Source organism: Pleurodeles waltl, chromosome 2_1 (assembly GCF_031143425.1).
Source record: "Pleurodeles waltl isolate 20211129_DDA chromosome 2_1, aPleWal1.hap1.20221129, whole genome shotgun sequence".
NCBI classification, from domain to species: Eukaryota; Metazoa; Chordata; class Amphibia; order Caudata; family Salamandridae; genus Pleurodeles; species Pleurodeles waltl.
The window spans coordinates 806,265,391-806,283,393 of NC_090438.1; the positions used below are offsets into that span (position 1 = coordinate 806,265,391).

The window sequence follows — 18,003 nt, forward strand, 5'->3', positions numbered from 1 at the left end:
TTCAGATCCTGGGTGCGCAGATGGAAAAGGTCTGCTGTGTTATTTCTTTTACACAAAAGTCTTAGTCGGCAGTCTGACAGTGACCAGAAATAGTGAGCATCTCTGCCAGTCAAGCAAGGCTTCTGGTTGTGATGCCTTTATAAATGATGCAACTGGTTTTGAAGATGGTACCGACCAACAAGTAGAGCCAAGGGAGGTCCATAAGGATGGGGTAACGTGATTACATTTCATTAAGCCTTGGTTGAGATATGCAGCAATATGTAGGTTGCCCCAAAGCAGTGCCAGTGTGGAGGCTGGGAGGCGAGGAAGCAAGGCATTACCACCATCTAGATGTGACATAATGGGAGCTTGACCAGCAGTTCTGAACAGGCGTCATGAAATAACCCATTTGGATTTCTTTTAAAGAGAAAGCTGTTATCAAGCCGTCTGTTTTTTTTGGCAACGTGCCAGTGGAAAAACGCAAAATGATGCCCCCGAAGAATGTGTTGAGGGACCCTAGCATCTCCCAGATTGCACAGGTATTCTTTATTGTTGAGCTCAATGTGGCATCTTGAATGGTTGCCCGCCCCACCCACAATGCTGCAGGGGCCTGCTTAGGAAAGCAGAGTGACTTTCCCAAAAGCTTAACTATTTTGAATTCCATTCCACTGCACGCATTTTACATGGCATACAATGGCATGGCTTCCAGGGTGTTAACGCTGATCTCATAATGAAATAACTAATGAATATTCATGCTTTCCGAATGTTGAATCGCATAGAAAATGTAATAACTTAGAGGAAAATAATGCACGCATTTGAAAGTGTGACCACGTGAGTGGCCGCCAATATTCATGAAGTGTACTTACTAATGGCTTATTAATATGAAATGTTGAGCTTATGTTTGATTAATGTAGTGATATATCATATTAAAGATTGTGAATTATGTATTAACTTTATTAACTGAAAGCCTTAACTTATCGGAGATCTTGGCCTAGCTGCACGGTCTCATGTCAAGCTGTATTTCTTAAGTGTTTAATAAAAAAGCTGTCTAGAGAATTAAATTGTGATTTTCCACTGGCTGACCTCAAGTGAGTGTAGCTAAATGTCTTTCTCATGAGAACTACTTGCTAGAAGATGCTATACTTCCTAATGCAACATTGTTTTATGTAATGTGTGTGAGACAGGCTTTCCCAGGAGAAGACAATGGAGACTCTGACTAGAGTATAAGCTGCAACAATATTATTACCTGACCAGCCGGATAATGAGAACAGTTCGAAAGGAGCCAATCATCGACATGTGAACCATGTACTAGTAGAAATGAAGATTTGAAGTTTTAGTTTTATTGGACAAAGTGTGAACATGCGATCCCTTGACCAATAGGGACTCGGGAAGTAGTTGTAGGAAATCTAACTTAGCCAGACTGCATAGAGAGAAGAGACCGCCATTTCTTTCAAACTGCCCAACGAGCCAATTTGGCCCATTATGCCCATTTTCTGTCTTGAGAAGAGACGTGCTTAACTTTATTGCTTAAAGACTATGCAGTTTCTGAACTTTGATGCTGAATCCTGATGCCTTGCTGACCAGACTGATGTCCTGAGGACAAAGACTGTCATAGCTTTCTGATCCAAACTGAGGATAGGAATATTGACTGTGAGATTGTTTCTTTGTCTATTTGCTTTTGTTTCCAGGTACCAACCGCACTACTTTGATAGAGACATAGTTAGATGTTTTTCCAAATTTTTGTGACTAAATTGTTTTGCATGAAGTCCAAACATGTTATTCTAATCTGGTGTTAGCTAGGGTCCTCACTAATGAAGCTCGGTACATGAAGTAACACTTGATGTCTTTTCTTTGCTGAATCTAAATGTATGTAATATCGTTTGTGCAGTTATTCTTGCTATTAATTTGCACTGTAATTTTAGAATGTGTAGTAGCTCAAGCTTTGATTAGATTGCGTTTCTTTCACCGTTTCGGTCAGCGAGTGTAGATTCTGTATGTTTATCAATTGATTTTGATATTAACCTGTGGAGAGGTGGAGAAGTGTGGAGAAGTTGGCACAATGGTTAGAGCAGCAGACCCTGATGCAGAGATCTGGCCCGGGACCAGGGTTCAATTCCCACCTCGGCGAGTCTTGGACTCAATTCCCTTGGACCAGATAATTCTCGCCTCAGTGCCTAATCTAATTAATGGGTCCCACTATGTAACTCTGGGCAATAGCTTGCTTAATCTCCACAACGGCCCTCACAGCGCTTGGATGCCTGACTTCACCCTGGGGTTGTCCAGGAGTGGGCGCCTCACAGGGAAAAGCCAGGAGGGGTTCCACAGCGGTATGCGTACAGCGCCTTGAGACCCTAACAGGTGAGTAGTGCGCTATACAAGTGCAGATTTTACAGTTTTACAGTTTAACCTACATCACATTAGCATTGTTAATATAGGGAAATAAATATTCTAACTTTTATATAAACTGCAAGGTCATGGTGTGTGACAATTACTGAGTCTTGTTAATTACTGTTATTGTTATTGATTTTTTATGTTAATGATTAATTATTGACCTGCATGTACGGGATAGACTGTGGGAACATCTTAAGCGTAGTCAAAAGGGTTCATCGACCTATTCGCGTCCCCTTGTAAGTTTACCTATTAAGGCCAGACAAGCTAATAAGGGTGAGCGGGCCCCATTCAAAAACAGGAGCCCTGGGGGCCCCCGCTGCAGGGGATTCCGTTATGCAACTGCAGCGTGCTCCTTGAGAGTGAGGTTGGTGTCCAAGTTTAATTCAAGTGACTTGGCAGTCAGTGAAAGCTGGGGTTTGAAGCTCTCAAGGTTCATGTCATTGAGCCACATTTATACTGTATCTTGTTTGTTTTTCTTGGCAAATAACAGAAATTCTGATTTGATTGGGTTGAGCACATGGTGGACATCCAGGTTGGATGAGATGCATGCAGAGATTAGGCATTGGATGTCTGAAAGAGAGGACATTTTCAAGCTGAGCTGTGCATCATTAGCATATTGGTGAATCTTAATGATGCTACCTGCGAGGAGAGCACCAATAGGTTCCCTGTAATGGTTGAAGATGACTGGAGACAGTTTGTACCCTGGAGGACTTCACAAGCGATAGCCTTTTTTAACCTGGAGGTGCCCATGAAAACAAACTGGTGTATTTTAGAAAGGTAGCAAGATAACCAGGGAAAGCTTTGTCAGTGAGTTCCATTCAAGAATCCAGGGTGCATACGAGGGTGGGACAATCAACTGTGTTGACAGAGGCATAGCTTGGTCAGTAAGACTGGGGGGTTTAAGCTTCAGTTTTTTCATTGATCATGCTAGCATATTATGTTAAAATACAATATGGCAAGCAGGGAACAGAAGAGGGGCCATAAGGGCAGGGGAAATGGAAAGGAATTTGGATTAGTAGAGTTACTAAGAGAAAAAACACATTTTGTAAAATAACCAACATTTTTTAGGCTTTCAAAGTCGAGGAGTGTATGCGCATTTTCGTCAGTGTTTTTGTAAAAATTGCTAGTTAAATCTGACAGGCTAACAATTCACCATACCCGACTGAAAGCGTCAATATCCCACAGTTATCGGAGAATACATTTATTAGGGAGGTGTAACACCCCAAACTCCACCCTGTAGCTACGCCCGTGTGATGACCTTCCTGTCTATGAGCTCAGTGCGAGAAGTAGATCTAGTCAAATAAGAAACTTATCCTCTGACCCATTCAGGAAAAAAAAAGTTTTTACATCCAGGGCTCAGAGGAAAAAAGTAAATTCTAAACAACCTATTTAAGACTGGAAAAAAGAACCCCGCACTGGCGAATCGCACAGCATCTGCAGTAAGAACTTTTCCCGGACGTCTTTAATGCACGTGCATAATTAAAAACAATGGATCTTTCGAACCCATCTGTGGATGTGCTTACCTCCCGCTGAAACAACTTCAGTTTATCGGACTGCTTGACTTTGGGGCTGTTAGCCAGCAGATGGCGCAGTTTAACATAGCTTTTCCACAACTTCTGGTACCTGCGGAAAATAATGAAGTGGTGATATCAGAATACAAAGTCTGTCACGTACTAGGCACAACAGTAGTTTGTTTGAAGCGGCTTGTTGGCCTGCCACACGGTCGGCCCGACAGAGCCAGATTCTGAATGAAATACCACAGCCACACATTATATGGGTTATACGAGGTCGGCCAGATGTGAATGAGTTTGAAAGTCTTCCTTGCCATACATACACAGATCGCTTCACAAGCCTGAAAAGTTATTTTCATTTGTCTAAAATATTGATTGGAAACATGTGGTATTGAGTAAATACTGTCATAGTGAACAGGTACGTGTACCACACTCTCCGCGAATTACGCCTCGACAGCTCAGCCTCGCTACTCAAAGTTAATAAAATTCAACAAACAGTATGGTTTGCAGTAATTAATATCGTCAAAAAACACAGCAGTAAAAATGTATAGAAAACATTAAATTATGTGGAAAGTCGGTTGTATACCGCAAACGTTGAATCGAAAAGGGCAAATCCTGGGCTTTACAATGAAGAATAAAACATGCTACGAAAAGGGCGCCCCTATCTACCAACAATAAGTAGTAATAAATGACACTCACCGCTGATCTTAAGGCATGAGAACATGCAACGCTAATGGCGAGACACTCGGCTACACACCGGAGCGCCCCAGTATTGTAGGACGTCCCGGAGAAACAGTGCCACGGACAGAGGTCACTGCACGCACAGCAACCACTGACTGTCTGGGAACCGAAAGAAAAGGCCTTTCACAGTCAGGCACTCTTTTAAATACCAAACAGCTGAGTCTGGCTCTCAAATTGCGCATGTTTTTTGTCATTCCTAATGTTTGTTCATGTGTGTGTAGTCGGACAACTTGTGTAAAAACGGACTCCCGTATTGAAGGTGATAAAAAGCAAAGCTGCACATTCTGCATTGTTTCCGAGTTTAACGCCTGATAGTGGACTGGCGGTCGCCCTCAGCCACCACGAGTTACTTTAGTAGGTCCGTTATACCTGAAATCAGCAGGAGCTGGTAACTTGTGTCGCTGCCAATGGTATTTACTCTGATGAGCCGTTTTTATTAGAATGAACAGTACTGAGAATCCCACTGCAGGAGCTTTCTTCAGGGTGCAGTGACGTTAAGGTAAGGCCGACAACTCTCCCAGACACAAATACTGGCCATCTGCTCACGTTTTAGGAAGCTGCAAAGGCCCAGACCTGATTCTTTAAGTAGAACTTTACTTGAAATATCTGTATTCATTTTTAACGGGCCTTTTTTGCCTTTCTCTTTACTTAGGTATCATTGATGGGTCATTTTTGACTACTTTTAAAGCATTTGAAGTGTTTTCCTCTAACTTTTATTGTTTAAAATATATACTGTTAGGGGAAAAAACTATCAGCTTTTGGTGATTTGTCGAAGTTTTGCACCAGCAGGACATTAAAATACGTATCATGCAGTATAACACCGGCCAAGCGGCAACCCTACATTGAGATGGAGCTCGGGAAAAGAGGTTTTTGAAACATCACACCAGCAGAACCTTTCGTAAGTAGAGCGGGGGATTTGCTCGCCAGGACAGGTGCAAAGCAGGAGTTGAGTGATGTAGCTAGGAACCCCTGTTCATTTAAAACCGTCACAAGTGTTTTTATGTTAAAATGCAAGTGGCGTCTGTTTTTCAAAAACGTATTTTCAGGATTTTCTTGAACAGTTTTCAAATATAAGTAAGCAGGTATTTATTGTGATAGAGAAACGTTTTTTTTTTTTTCATAAAGCAGCTCTCCTATTCTCATTTGATAAAACAATTGTAATCTCCACTCTGGAAATTAAACATGCATTTTAAGAGTACTAAAACGAATAAGAATGTAAAATATCAACATGTGGAGAGAATAGCAAGGGTGTACGTTTCAAAAACCAGAAACTAACAGACTGCCATTTTCAAGGACCCACTAGTGGGGCTCAATTTACAGAGGGAAGTGTCATTACCGGAAATTACAAACTATTGGCCCTTCCCCACCTTTACCAGTAAGAATACAGTATAAGTGTAACATGGTGCTTGTAAGAAACTGGGTTATGAACTGTTCAGGATGTGAGTCCTGCACATGTAGTAGTTCCACAATTGTCTCCTTACTGGGAACCAAGCACCCCATTGCAGTGCTTTACTCTCACCGGGTAGCAAAGCAGAGCAGTCCAAGGCTTACTCAGGAGAGGTGGTGTGGGCTAATAATCACCATTCACTGGCACACAATAATAACACTCAATAAATGATTGTCAGGTAAGTGCTTTTTCTTTGAAAAAGAAAAAGTAAATTTATGAAGCACACTCTACACTAATTACTACACATTAATTTACAAATATACACATCATGCAGGTGAAATTACTTTTGTTGACATACGGAAATTACATTTTACCCCTTCTGAGTCATGGTCCTCAAAATCATAGCACCCTCCCACCTATACCAGGCAGGTCATCACAACACGAGGGTGTCATTTTAACTAAAATGGGCCTATCAGCTTTGTCAGAAGTCACCACATCAATTTATAATGCAAGCCAACCAACTTTGTCAGGGACGTCATCACATCAACATAAAAGTGAAACTTATTGGTGCTGTCAAGGGGACAGCACATGAAAATATAAGGCAAGCCTATTGGCTTTGTCAAGGGGATGTCACTACATTATAATATTAGGCAAGACTAATAGTTTTGTCAATAAGCCACCACATTAAAAAGCCAATAATCATGTTACAAATCACCATCCTATTGCTGTAATCAGGATTACATGAAATCATGGTCAACAAAAGCATTGCAATGTTTATTAACAGCAACTGCCTGCAATACATTTTAAATAAAGCATCTACAACCAATGTAATATGTCTAAGTCTTTCTTGTACTACTTCAGGTCACATAACATGCAGCTAAAGGACCAATCTCCAGAGATATCTTAACTTCCAAGCTGTAGAGCAAAAGCTCCAGCCCAGAATGCTTGAGGAATGACGTCTCCTCAGGTCATACATTCTGTGACCAGAGAAAATTAGAGCAAATTCTCCGAAGTTTCTCAAAAGGGGCTGCTGCACTCCTGCAGCCCCCAAACACTTCCTTATGAATAATGATGGAGATCCTGCCCCTCAGTGGCGCACCATGGAGAAGCTGAGAAATAAAGAAGCCACCCTCACAGGGTATTATGGAGTGCTCCTTGCCGCAGCATGCATATCTTATTAGCTGGTTTGCCATGGATCTTTTTCCTCTTGTTTCTTTATGTTTTGAAGATGAGGTGCCCCAGGACCACTTGGGGTACTCACAATCATCTTGAGCACTGGCACAGAGCAGGGGAGCTTACTCTCATGCTTTTTCACAGCAGGCGCCTTCCAACATTGAAGAAGGAGCCGCCAGCAGCTTCTCCTGCCGACGGGATCAGCGTTCGGGTCTGGCTCCCTAGCTCTCTGGGGTCATGGGGATGGCATCCAGGGACCCTGTCTTGGTCTTTGGGGCTTGGACACAGGGTTCATAGGACGGAGCCAGGGGGACCAGGAGTCTTGGGAGTTTTCCCCAAGCATGCCCACTCCCTTGGCATAAATCACAAATTGAGCTTGTCCAGATTCCTGTGCACTCGTCCACCTCAGGGGATTTTTTGGAACTGGTGGCAGAGCCCCACGTGCTCCATCGCTCAAGCAGGGAGTTAAAGGTCAAATCTTTTCCTCCTCTGTATGTCGGGCCGTGGTGTGCTAAATTTTCAAATACGTTATTTAGGCAAACACTGGTAAAAAAACAGTGTTACAAAAAAAATTCTGAGTTTTATTTGAAATTGTACACCTCCCAAAACCTGTAGAAGGCCAGGTATGTGCTGTACATTCTGGAGTGTTCATGACTATCGCTTCATAAACTATGTCCTTTTGCCAATTTACATGAAAATTGTGTTCTGAAATGGACCACTGCTGCACCAATAAAACCATTACTGAAGGATCTCATGCTTATTTGATTTGATCCAAGGAAGTCATTTACACCCTAACGGATTCAAAATTCACCAAGTGTTGCAGGTGCATAGTCAGGGCTCTGGATTATTTTAGTAGTACAATCGTTGAGCCTTATATATGTTACTTTTGCACACCCTATCAGAAGTGCACTGTGAAAGCTCTGCAAATGTCTCAATACATAGAGATCAGTGACTGGCACTTGTCAAAGTAGAGGAATACGGTTCACTGGTGAGATAGCACTGTATGAGTCAGGTCCATAGAGAAATGCATTCTGGAAGCTCTACAAATGTCTCAGTACTGCCAGATCAGTTCTGGTTAGTTTAGAGAAGTGAATTCCGTGTACACTGAGCTTTCGACTAGAATATAGTGTATCAAAGAAACTCCTTCTTTGGTGTTCTGTGGCTCCAATTCTGCCATAATTTCCTATCAGGACCGCAAGTTTTTCATAGGTACACAGATAATTTTTTGAAAGTGAGGAACAATGTTTCTGGTCAGTCTCTGAAGTAATTTGAAACGGTCATTAATACCATTACAGATCGTACTCTGCAACCTATAACTTTTAAGATAATGTGTTTGTAAAACTGAATGGTAAAAGAAAAGCAAAATTGATTTCTCAAAAAAGTCTTCAGGGACAACCTATGGAAACCTACAGGAAGGCTTAGGCCTGCTGAAATGTAGGGCTGGTAAGAACACTTTTGCTAGGGCTGGGGTCCTAATCTGGCCCTATGTATCACATCCAATCCAGAGAACAGCAAGCAATATAATGTAGCCCTTCTCCACCAGCCATAAAATGATGCTGCTGCATACATCAAACCCACCCAAAGATAGTGATTTATTTTTCTTCACAGGTGCTTATGCATTTGTCTCCTTTTAAGTTGGACGTGTCTCTGTTATAGAATGTATGTTTTTTATGCGCAGGCAACTATACACAGTCAAAAACGAATGTCAATGCTTGTTGGCATGCACAACCTTCATTCAGTTCCTGAGGACTACATTCCCAACCAAAAATATTCTGTATTCAGTGCTTCAAGTGACGCAACAACGCAAATAATACAAGTATTTTAATAAAAGGAAACATCCTTAATATATATGAAAAGAAAATGTGAACATCTGCAAACATTAACTACTTAAGAGTGTAAAGGCACAAAAGTCAAATGGAAATATCAGTCTGTCTTACCACAGTTTGGTAAGATGAAAAATTCACTATTTAACAATTTGCACATCGTTAATGGTGCTCTCTGCGCACAACTGCATTCTGTATCAGCATCTCAATCAAAACTAACAACATATTTGGATGCCAAATTAAGAACGATAAACATATATGGAAACAATATCAAATAATAAAATTACTCAATCTATGAAATTAAAACACCAGAAAAAGAATTTGAAAATTATGTAGCACAATTACTGACAATGTTTTAGCTTTTTAAGTTAGGAAATATTTAATGTTTGCAAAATAGCGTTCCTGTTTTTAAGTCTCATCTACACAGGGTATGCACTGTGCTGTGAGACGCACTGCTTACAATTTAGTGGGCTTACAACCTGCCCACCGCATACCATTAGTTGTTTTTGCTGCTACTCTCATTAGCAACGCTCCTCGTTAGGTTTCCCTGCCTTCCTTGTGTTAGCTCTTCCCTGGAGCACGATTATTCTGGGTAGTGCAATGTGCTTGCCTACTTTTAACATAGGCATACAACTTCTTATTTATGTTGCTTTCACCCTATCTACCTTCTCTACTGACGCACTAGTTACTTACACCCACAACTTTTCTTCTTTATAACACTCCACACTACTCCACCCTACATCACTCCACTCTACACTACTCTACACAACTTAACTACATTCTACTCTATGCCACTTTACCCTCCACCATTCCACTTTACTCTATGCCACTCAACCATACGCCCCTACATCACCCTCTAAACCACCCTATTCCATTCTACACGTCACCACGCCACTAAATCACTCAACTCTACACCACTCCATGGTACTCTAGGCTACTCTACTCCACTCCACTCTCCTTTAGGCCATGTCACTAACTTTTAGCCACAATGAACAGAAGGCATGCTGCTGTACATCATGGCTAAAAAGACATTGTCACATCTAATAACTCACTGAGGGGAAGCCTACTGGCTTCGCCAATGCTTGTTTACTCGACTAGCTCTAGTAGAAAAAAAGAAGAAAAAAAAATCAAAACATTATGAAGAGACACAATAAAATTGAAAAACAGTTCCATTTCGTATTCAGGAGTGGTACAATGCCTTAATATGTGGCAAAGACAGCTTTATGTATCCGCTGTTCAGCCTAGTATACTTCACAGCAGCGTGCTAAAAGCCTTTGAAATGTAAAAGCATTCCTCATTTGGAAGCCATGTCAAGGGTAGTGCACTCAACTTGTGTATGCCACAAACACAATCATAATAGACCATTTTTCGTTCGTTTCTTAGGAAGCCAAACCATTTACAGCGCACGTTAACCTTCCAACATGTATTAAAAAAAAAAAAAAAAAGAAAAAGACAAATGCAAGCCTTTAGGTTTTCCTTTAGAAATGGAAAATGTCAATCTAACTAATTCCAAACTGCAGCTGGAAATACTCAGTTTTTTTTTTTTTTTTTTTAAATTTGATGAGCTTTTCACCGGATATTATATTGAATAATAATTAATCATTAACATCGCCTTGAGAAGCTATGTTAAAGTTTCTTACTGCGGGTCTCCGGCATAACTCAGCTGGGCAGGCCGGATCCCGAAGTGCACAATGACGGGAAAGGTAATCACATCATGTTTGAACTGCTCTCGGTCGAGCTGATCGATGCGGATCGAGCTGGGCTTCTGGAAGAGAAAATCAACACAGCTTAAACAATTAACACAAAAATCAATTCCGGGACTGTGGGGATGTGCGGAGAACAAAAATTATAATACACCTTCGGACGTTGGGGAACACTTATCTGGTTACAAAATCACTTAGTGTCAAGGATCGTGGAACATCAATAAATGGATAACTCCCTACTTCCTGCCCGTGTGGGATGTAGTGCTTCTAGAACCCCCTTCTTCTGCCTTTCTGAAAGCATGCTACGGACAGGCCCCCAACACCTCGTTACCCGAGCATGTGGCAAGCCAGAACCCGCTCTACTACGCAATCATGGAGACAGGCTGGATTGATTCACTAGTGCAACAATCCATGAGCTTTCAAGGTGCTTCCAGGTCTTTGGATGAATGTCAATGAGCTGTGCCATATGAGGCTTAAACTCCTGCTCCCGTTTAACTGTGTCAGGTCACTAACAATAAACACTGTAAGCAAGGCCTGCCTGGAAGTTATTAATTGCTAGCACATGAAAAAGAATAAGTTATTGAAGACAAGGACAGCAGAGAAAACTCAGTGCCTAAATTGGCCATGCTACACACATCAAACCACTATTTATTGCGGCACGTGTTAAGTGCACCACTAATATAGCATCTTAGTGGACCAACTCAATTGGAAAACCCAAATATTAAGAAACATATCAAAAACAACCTCATCTTTCAGGATTTAACCATATTAGTATGAGGCATCAAGACAGGCAGGTAGGCAGATGGACTGGCTAGAAAATCCCATTCTAATAAAATATTTAGGTTTTGGGTTCCTCGTATCTTTTCGATATCATGCTTGAAAGGGAAAAATCTATAATTAATAGGGTAGCAAGAAATGCAGTGTTCGATGACTGCTACAGCGGTTAGGAATAGGAAGATTTTTTTCTCCTTATAGAAAGAAAAAAAATATTTTTCAACCATTGCTGGTGTGTTTTAAACTTGAAATCTGATGATTTGTCAACACCCAAATAACCTACAGGATGAGTGAGGGCGTAGATGGGTGTGACACCGTTGAACTCAAAGTATTTTTTCGAATTTTAAAATACTAACCTAGTTTAAATACACAATTTATAGAATACATACATACAAGTGAAATATACCACAAATACACCATGCATTAAGCCATCAAAACCACACTTGCAAATTAAGAATTAAAGCGTGCCTTAGAACGTAACACGAAATTATAAACATTGTTATCAACACAAAGCCCCCCAAAATACTGTCTCTCCCAAATGCAAAATCTTTCAAACTGTTAGATCTCTAAAAATGTTTTTTAATTATACATGGATTTTTTTTCAACACTCGTAGCCTTACATTAAAATAGTGCTTTCTAAAGGGAAAGTCCAACGTTTCTCCATGGTAAAGTGTTAAGGTAGCATGTTTACAAAATTAACTTTTCAAAAACATCTTTTACAAGGCGATCATTTTCCCATTATAGTTTAGGCCACAATGATCATTGTCATCTATGGTACAAAAAACGCAAATTACCTTAAAAATAAATATCTGAAAGTTTACAAACATTTTCAAAAATTAAAATGTATTAGGTTTCACCGAATAACATTTTCCACGGTAGGTTAAACATTGAGAACATTTTGGAATGGTAATAGGATATTTAAAGATATATAAATATAATAAAAGGTGTAAAAAAAACATCTAATCAGCAATAAGAATATAAACATACAGATGTCAAGGCAAGGCCAACATTTAAGCAAAGATATTTTCGTCAAAATAATACACACATACAAAAACAATGTTATTGTAAAAGATGACTTTTTGAAAGGGATTGTTGCAAAAGATGCTTTGGAATGGAACAAAAGTTACACCTCCCGCACACATTTATAGAGCCATCAAAGGCAGGCTCCCAAGTTTTACTCCATTAGGAGTGAGGCAAATGACTCAAAACTACATTTTCAAGGTTTAGGTTGGAGTAAAAAGGCAGTACTAGGATTTTTGCACAGCAAACAAGCTTAATGCCCTAATGGGACAACAACAGGCTATCTTGCCTGGGTATATCATTGTTCTAAGAACATTCTCCCTGCTAAGATCAAGTTACCTTTTCTGCCAAAGATTTGGAAAACAACAACAAGGACTTGGAGACAGCTAATGATACTGAAAGTAAACCATACTCACAAACACAGCCCAAGATAAGCTCACCAAAGGCAAACCCGATGACCATCATTAGGTTTGCCCCTCTTGACATTTAACATTTTTTAATTAAAATCTTCCCCAATTCTCTGACTCAAAGATTAGACAGGCAACAATCTTAGCATGGTTTCATGATGAGACCTGCAACATCTTGATTACATTTGCACAATAGTTTCACAATAGCTATCGCTTCTGAAGTGCTTCAATTAACATGCAAGTCCCATCTTAAATATGAAGTCAGATGTTAACCGAGGTATTTCGGTACATATATGGAGATATCCCCTCAATTTTTAAATCAAGGTGCCAGGTCCCAAATTTATATGGAGTTTGTTTTTCTTAACTAGATGCCATTCTGTTAATTTTAGCTACATTGATATATGAATAATTTATAGTGGCATATGTATGCAAAGTAATGATTTCTGAAGGCCTCTCTTGCTGTTTGACTATGAAAGACTAACTTCTGCCTCAGCACACAGGAGCCGGGAGTCAAAATTATTTCCAAAAATGTCACCAAGAGTCAGGGTCAACACACAACTTTGCAGAAGACCATTTTAAGTAGTAAGTGGTGTTGAGAGGGAGTTATGCCACAAAACAGGCCCCAACACTATAACATAAACAACATTTTTCAAGTAAGTGAGAAAGGTGTACAGGAGTCCAGAGTTCCACTCCAATACAAATGTGTTTCCTAATGAGAGCCACTTTGGAAACTCCAACGGGAAGAATTGCCAACACTGCGGGGGTCTCGGTGGGATCAGATAGACTGAGCCAAGTTTCCCCCCAAATTTAGAAGAGACACTTAACCACCTCCAGATGTAGACACCCTTTCGTGGTCCGCAAGGTGTTGATAGTTGAGTTGGTCTGCCCTGGCGTTCAGAGATCAAGCCAGGTCTTTCTTTGATGAATGTCAGGAAAGTGTTCAATGCTAAACAGATGGCCTGCAACTTCAACAAGTTGATCTGGAGGCGGGTTTCTGCAGGGGACCTCAGTCCTCTGATATCCACCTCTCCCAGCTAGCCACCCCACCTCAGAATAGATGCATCAGTCACTGCTGTCAACTTTGTAAGGAAAGGGTTTACCGCTGACCAGATCACAGATCTGTAACCACGTCTGCAGAACACTTGCAGTCACTTCTGAAATGTAGATTCAATCTGAGAGATTCTCCTGATATTGCGCCCACTGAGACTTCAGATCCCACAGCAGAGCCCCATATGCCATCTAGCATTTTTTAACCAGCAGGATTCAGGGTACCATCAGACACCGCAGCCTCAGAATAAGTCTCATTGAAATACGGGTTTGAGGGTGAAACATAGAGATCATATTCTGAATGTCCTACACACTCCATGCCAGAGGGCAGGCACGGAACTGTACAGTGTCCAGAATGGCTCTGATGAAAAGGAGAGTTTGGGAAGGAGTCAGGTGACTTTGGCATGTTGATAGTAAATCCCAATGAATTACGATTTGCTCAAGTCTGGAGGTGGGTGACTGCTGCAAGCCCACCTTCAATATCTAATTGTCAAAGTAGGGAAAGACTGAGATCCCCATCATCCAAAGAGGAGCAGGAACCACAGCCATCCATTCAAGAACATCCAAGGGGTATTGTGGAGGCTAAAAGGATGCACATCAAACTGGAAATGCTAGGAGCCCTTAATGAACTGCAATTAATGCCAGTGGGCCTGCAACATGGGGATATGAAATTAAGCGCCCTTCAGGTCCAAATCTACCATCCAGTCTTCAGGGTCCAAAGCAGATAGAACCTGGACAAGGGTAACCATCTTAAACCTGTCCTTTTTCAGAAAGGCAATGAGAGGGCAAAGATCTAAAACAGGGCAGAGACTCCATCCTTTTTCAGCAATAGAAAGTTGTGGAAGTTAAAATCATCACCAGCATGTGGTGTCCGAACTCTCTCAATATCTCCTTTGGCCAAAAGAGTCTGCACCTTCTGACATAACAAAGACAGATGATCATCCAACAACCACTGAAAAGACAGGGGCATTGGTAGAAGTGTCTTGAGGAATGCATATGTGTAACATGCAGTACAATCTGTAATACCCACTTGTCTGAGGTGACTGCTTGTCATGCAGTTATGAAGTGCTGTATCCTGCCCTTCTGCCAGATGGCTGTGTGCCATGAAGGGCACACTAAAGAGGTCTGGTGGGGACGGCGGCTGGAGGAGTCGAGGACAGGACAGAATGGTGCTCATGCTGGCCAAGCCGCCTGCGGGAGCCACAAAAAGGCTAGGGAATTAACTAGCCTTGCAGTATAAGTGGTACTGGTGAGACTGAAATCCTCTACCATAGCCATAGGATGGATGACAGGAAGAATGTTGATGGCGAGATGCAAAGTCCAGTCCAAGGGAGCAGGCCATGACCCTATTGTCTTTATAGCGCTCCAGCGCTGAATCTGCATTGTCAAAGGCATGCCAATCGGAGGGTATGACCATAGTGCTCGCTTGGCATGGCGTCTGAGAACCACTGCAGAGGTCACCGTCCTGCCGATGAAGTCAGTGGTGTTAATTCCACATCTTATTGTGAATTTTGCTGCTTCCAGGCCATCGAATATAGCTTAGGTAAAAAATGGCTTGGGCTGAATCAGGAACCAGGAGGAGCACCTGCAACACCAAATCCCACAACTTGTGGAAATAGAAGCCCAGAAGATGAGTGGTATTAACTAATCACAGGGCAAACCTGATAGTGGAAAATATTTTCTTCCTGAAAGTGTCCACCGTCTTGGTCTCTCGGTCTGGGGGCAATGGGAAAAGCCCTGGGTTGACCCATGCTGAGGAAGTCTGCACCACCAAACTCTAGGGAGTTAGATGCTGGGTCAGGAACGTAGGGTCCTCTGCAGCAAGACGTGGGCGGCGGGCCACTTGGCGATTTACTGGAACCCCAAATAGGGTTTGGACCAGCCCACCGGGAGATCGTGTGTAACGGCGTCATTAAATGGAAGCATGGGCTCTAATAAGTTGGTTTTCACTTCCACTGACGGAAGCTGGAGGTCAAGGGTATCAGCTGCCAGTCAGATCACCATCACACTCTCCTTGGTGGCCAGACCAGGTGAATGAGCAACCCAGTGTCAGGAGAGGTGTCTAGTCCATTAGCGTCACCCAAACCTCATAACAGTTTGCTTTGAGGGAATCCTTGGCAATATTATCAGTGAGCTATGCCTCTTGTACCCAGAAATGTAAGGACTGTATCGGAGCCAAAAGGTTGTCATACCCCAAGTGGCATCGGTCTTGACGGTGGATGGATTCTATGCACTGTGACACCTAGCAGAACATGGGAGCACTGCTATAAAAGCTTTCCACATGCAGGCTTGCATGATTAAAGTTTCGCTACATGTATCATTCCTGTTTGAGAATTATTTTCGTGACTTTAGTATTGTTAATATAAGGAAATAAATCATTAACTTCTTAATAAACTGGTGTGGTTACTGAAGTTGAATTGATTATCATATGTTATATGTGATGTTTGTGAGGTATTTCGGATGACGTTTCCTTTAAAGCAGATTCGGTTCATCGACCTAGTGTGTGAAATCCACTATCTAGTCCCTTGTGACTAAAATATAGTTAGGGTTTCTTAGTGTTAACAGTTTTGGGAGCAGAGTTTGGTTAGTATCTCTTGATGTCATTGCTTAAGTCATAAATTGTGAAAATTAATTGGTGTGTTTTGATTATTATTTTGAAATGGTGTTCAAATTTGATAAAATGGATTTCTAACTGCCCAAAGTGACTTCCCCTGGTTCTGGGAGGTTTCCTAGGTTGATAAGATATGTTCTCAGCGTATTGTTAGATTAAATAGAGTAGAATATGCGCTTGCACAGCTTTAGGTAATTTTTCAGTTGATTGAGTTGTTTGTGAGTTTTTATGGAAGTTGGCATACTCCAGAAGAAATGTTACAAAGAGAGTTGGCATACTCTGAAGTATGTGAGTAGGGAATCAGCAAACTTCACATGCGTGTGACGCTTGGTGCTCAGGAAAAATTGTCCACATAGTTTTTGATAACAGGGACTTGAAAGGAGAGGTCTCGGACTCCAGAGTATATTGGAAAGTGTAATGAGACACTTGGTATTTCTGTTGTAATTTGTCAATTTAATAGACCAATCAGGAGTGTTTGTTAAGTCGAGTTTGCGAGTTAAATTGAGTGTTTGGAAACTGAGATTTGGCGAGTTCTATGTGCACCAGAACAGTCTCCATTGATCAGTTGAGAGTGAAATTTGCAGGTTGAATTTTGATTACGAATTTGGGGAACTGAAAAAAAGAATAACTGCAAGAGCGAAAGCCGACAGTGAAATTTAAAAGGTTCCTGAAGCGATTGTGTTATCTTACCTGTAGTATAGAGAAATTTGTTTTTTCCTTGGCTTTGAAGAAGTGCTCGCAATTAATTTTTGCATTAAGTTTGAGTGTTTTTGAGTTTAGGAGGACAAGCTGCAAGACTGTCAGCCGCTGTGTGTCAGAGTTCCTTAATTTGATTCCCTCAGGAGCAGAAGATAAATCCTCAGTCCCAACCCAGACTACTCGCAACAAAATAAGATTCTCCGTATTGAGCACCCTGGAAGGGGAAAGGGGAATGGGATTTAGAGAGACTGCCTCAGAGAATGTGTTTTGTCAAATACTCGGTTTGCCGCCTCACTTCTTGCTTGACTGGATAACGGCATCTGAAAGATCACAATTACAATTACTAGGGACACACTATTGAATTATATTATTCCTTCTCATTGACTAACAATTAATTTCACTGACAAACATATCACACTCACCCTGAGTTCCCTGAGGAATTGCCTCTCTCTTTCTGTTGTAAATGTTTGATATTGAATATTAGGTTATGAGTTTTAGAAATTGTTCTCAGTTTAATAAGATTAGTCTGCTTCTCAACCTTTGTGATGATATTTAAAATGTTGAGTTTGTCTACTTGTTCTCAATTATTCTGAATGGTTGCTATATATATATATATATGGAAAATGGCACTTATCCAGTGTACATCTGTTCGTTGCATGTTCTCTGCAGATTCACATGCTGTGCATTATTCCTGCCATCTACTGTTGGGCTCGGAGTATTACAAGTTGTTTTTCTTC

General features: G+C 41.2%; 1 protein-coding gene across 4 annotated transcripts in view; it reads right to left on the minus strand.

Moving 5' to 3' along the window:
• DROSHA (drosha ribonuclease III) overlaps positions 1–18,003 on the minus strand; it is a 608,989-nt gene that overhangs the window by 239,141 nt on the left and 351,845 nt on the right. For all 4 annotated transcript variants that reach the window (XM_069218569.1, XM_069218578.1, XM_069218550.1 and 1 more), the window contains exons 14-15: positions 10,646–10,770; positions 3,894–3,993 (exon numbers count right to left, since the gene is read on the minus strand). In XM_069218569.1, the coding sequence (XP_069074670.1) occupies positions 3,894–3,993; positions 10,646–10,770 (225 nt within the window). The remainder of the gene's footprint in view (positions 1–3,893; positions 3,994–10,645; positions 10,771–18,003) is intronic.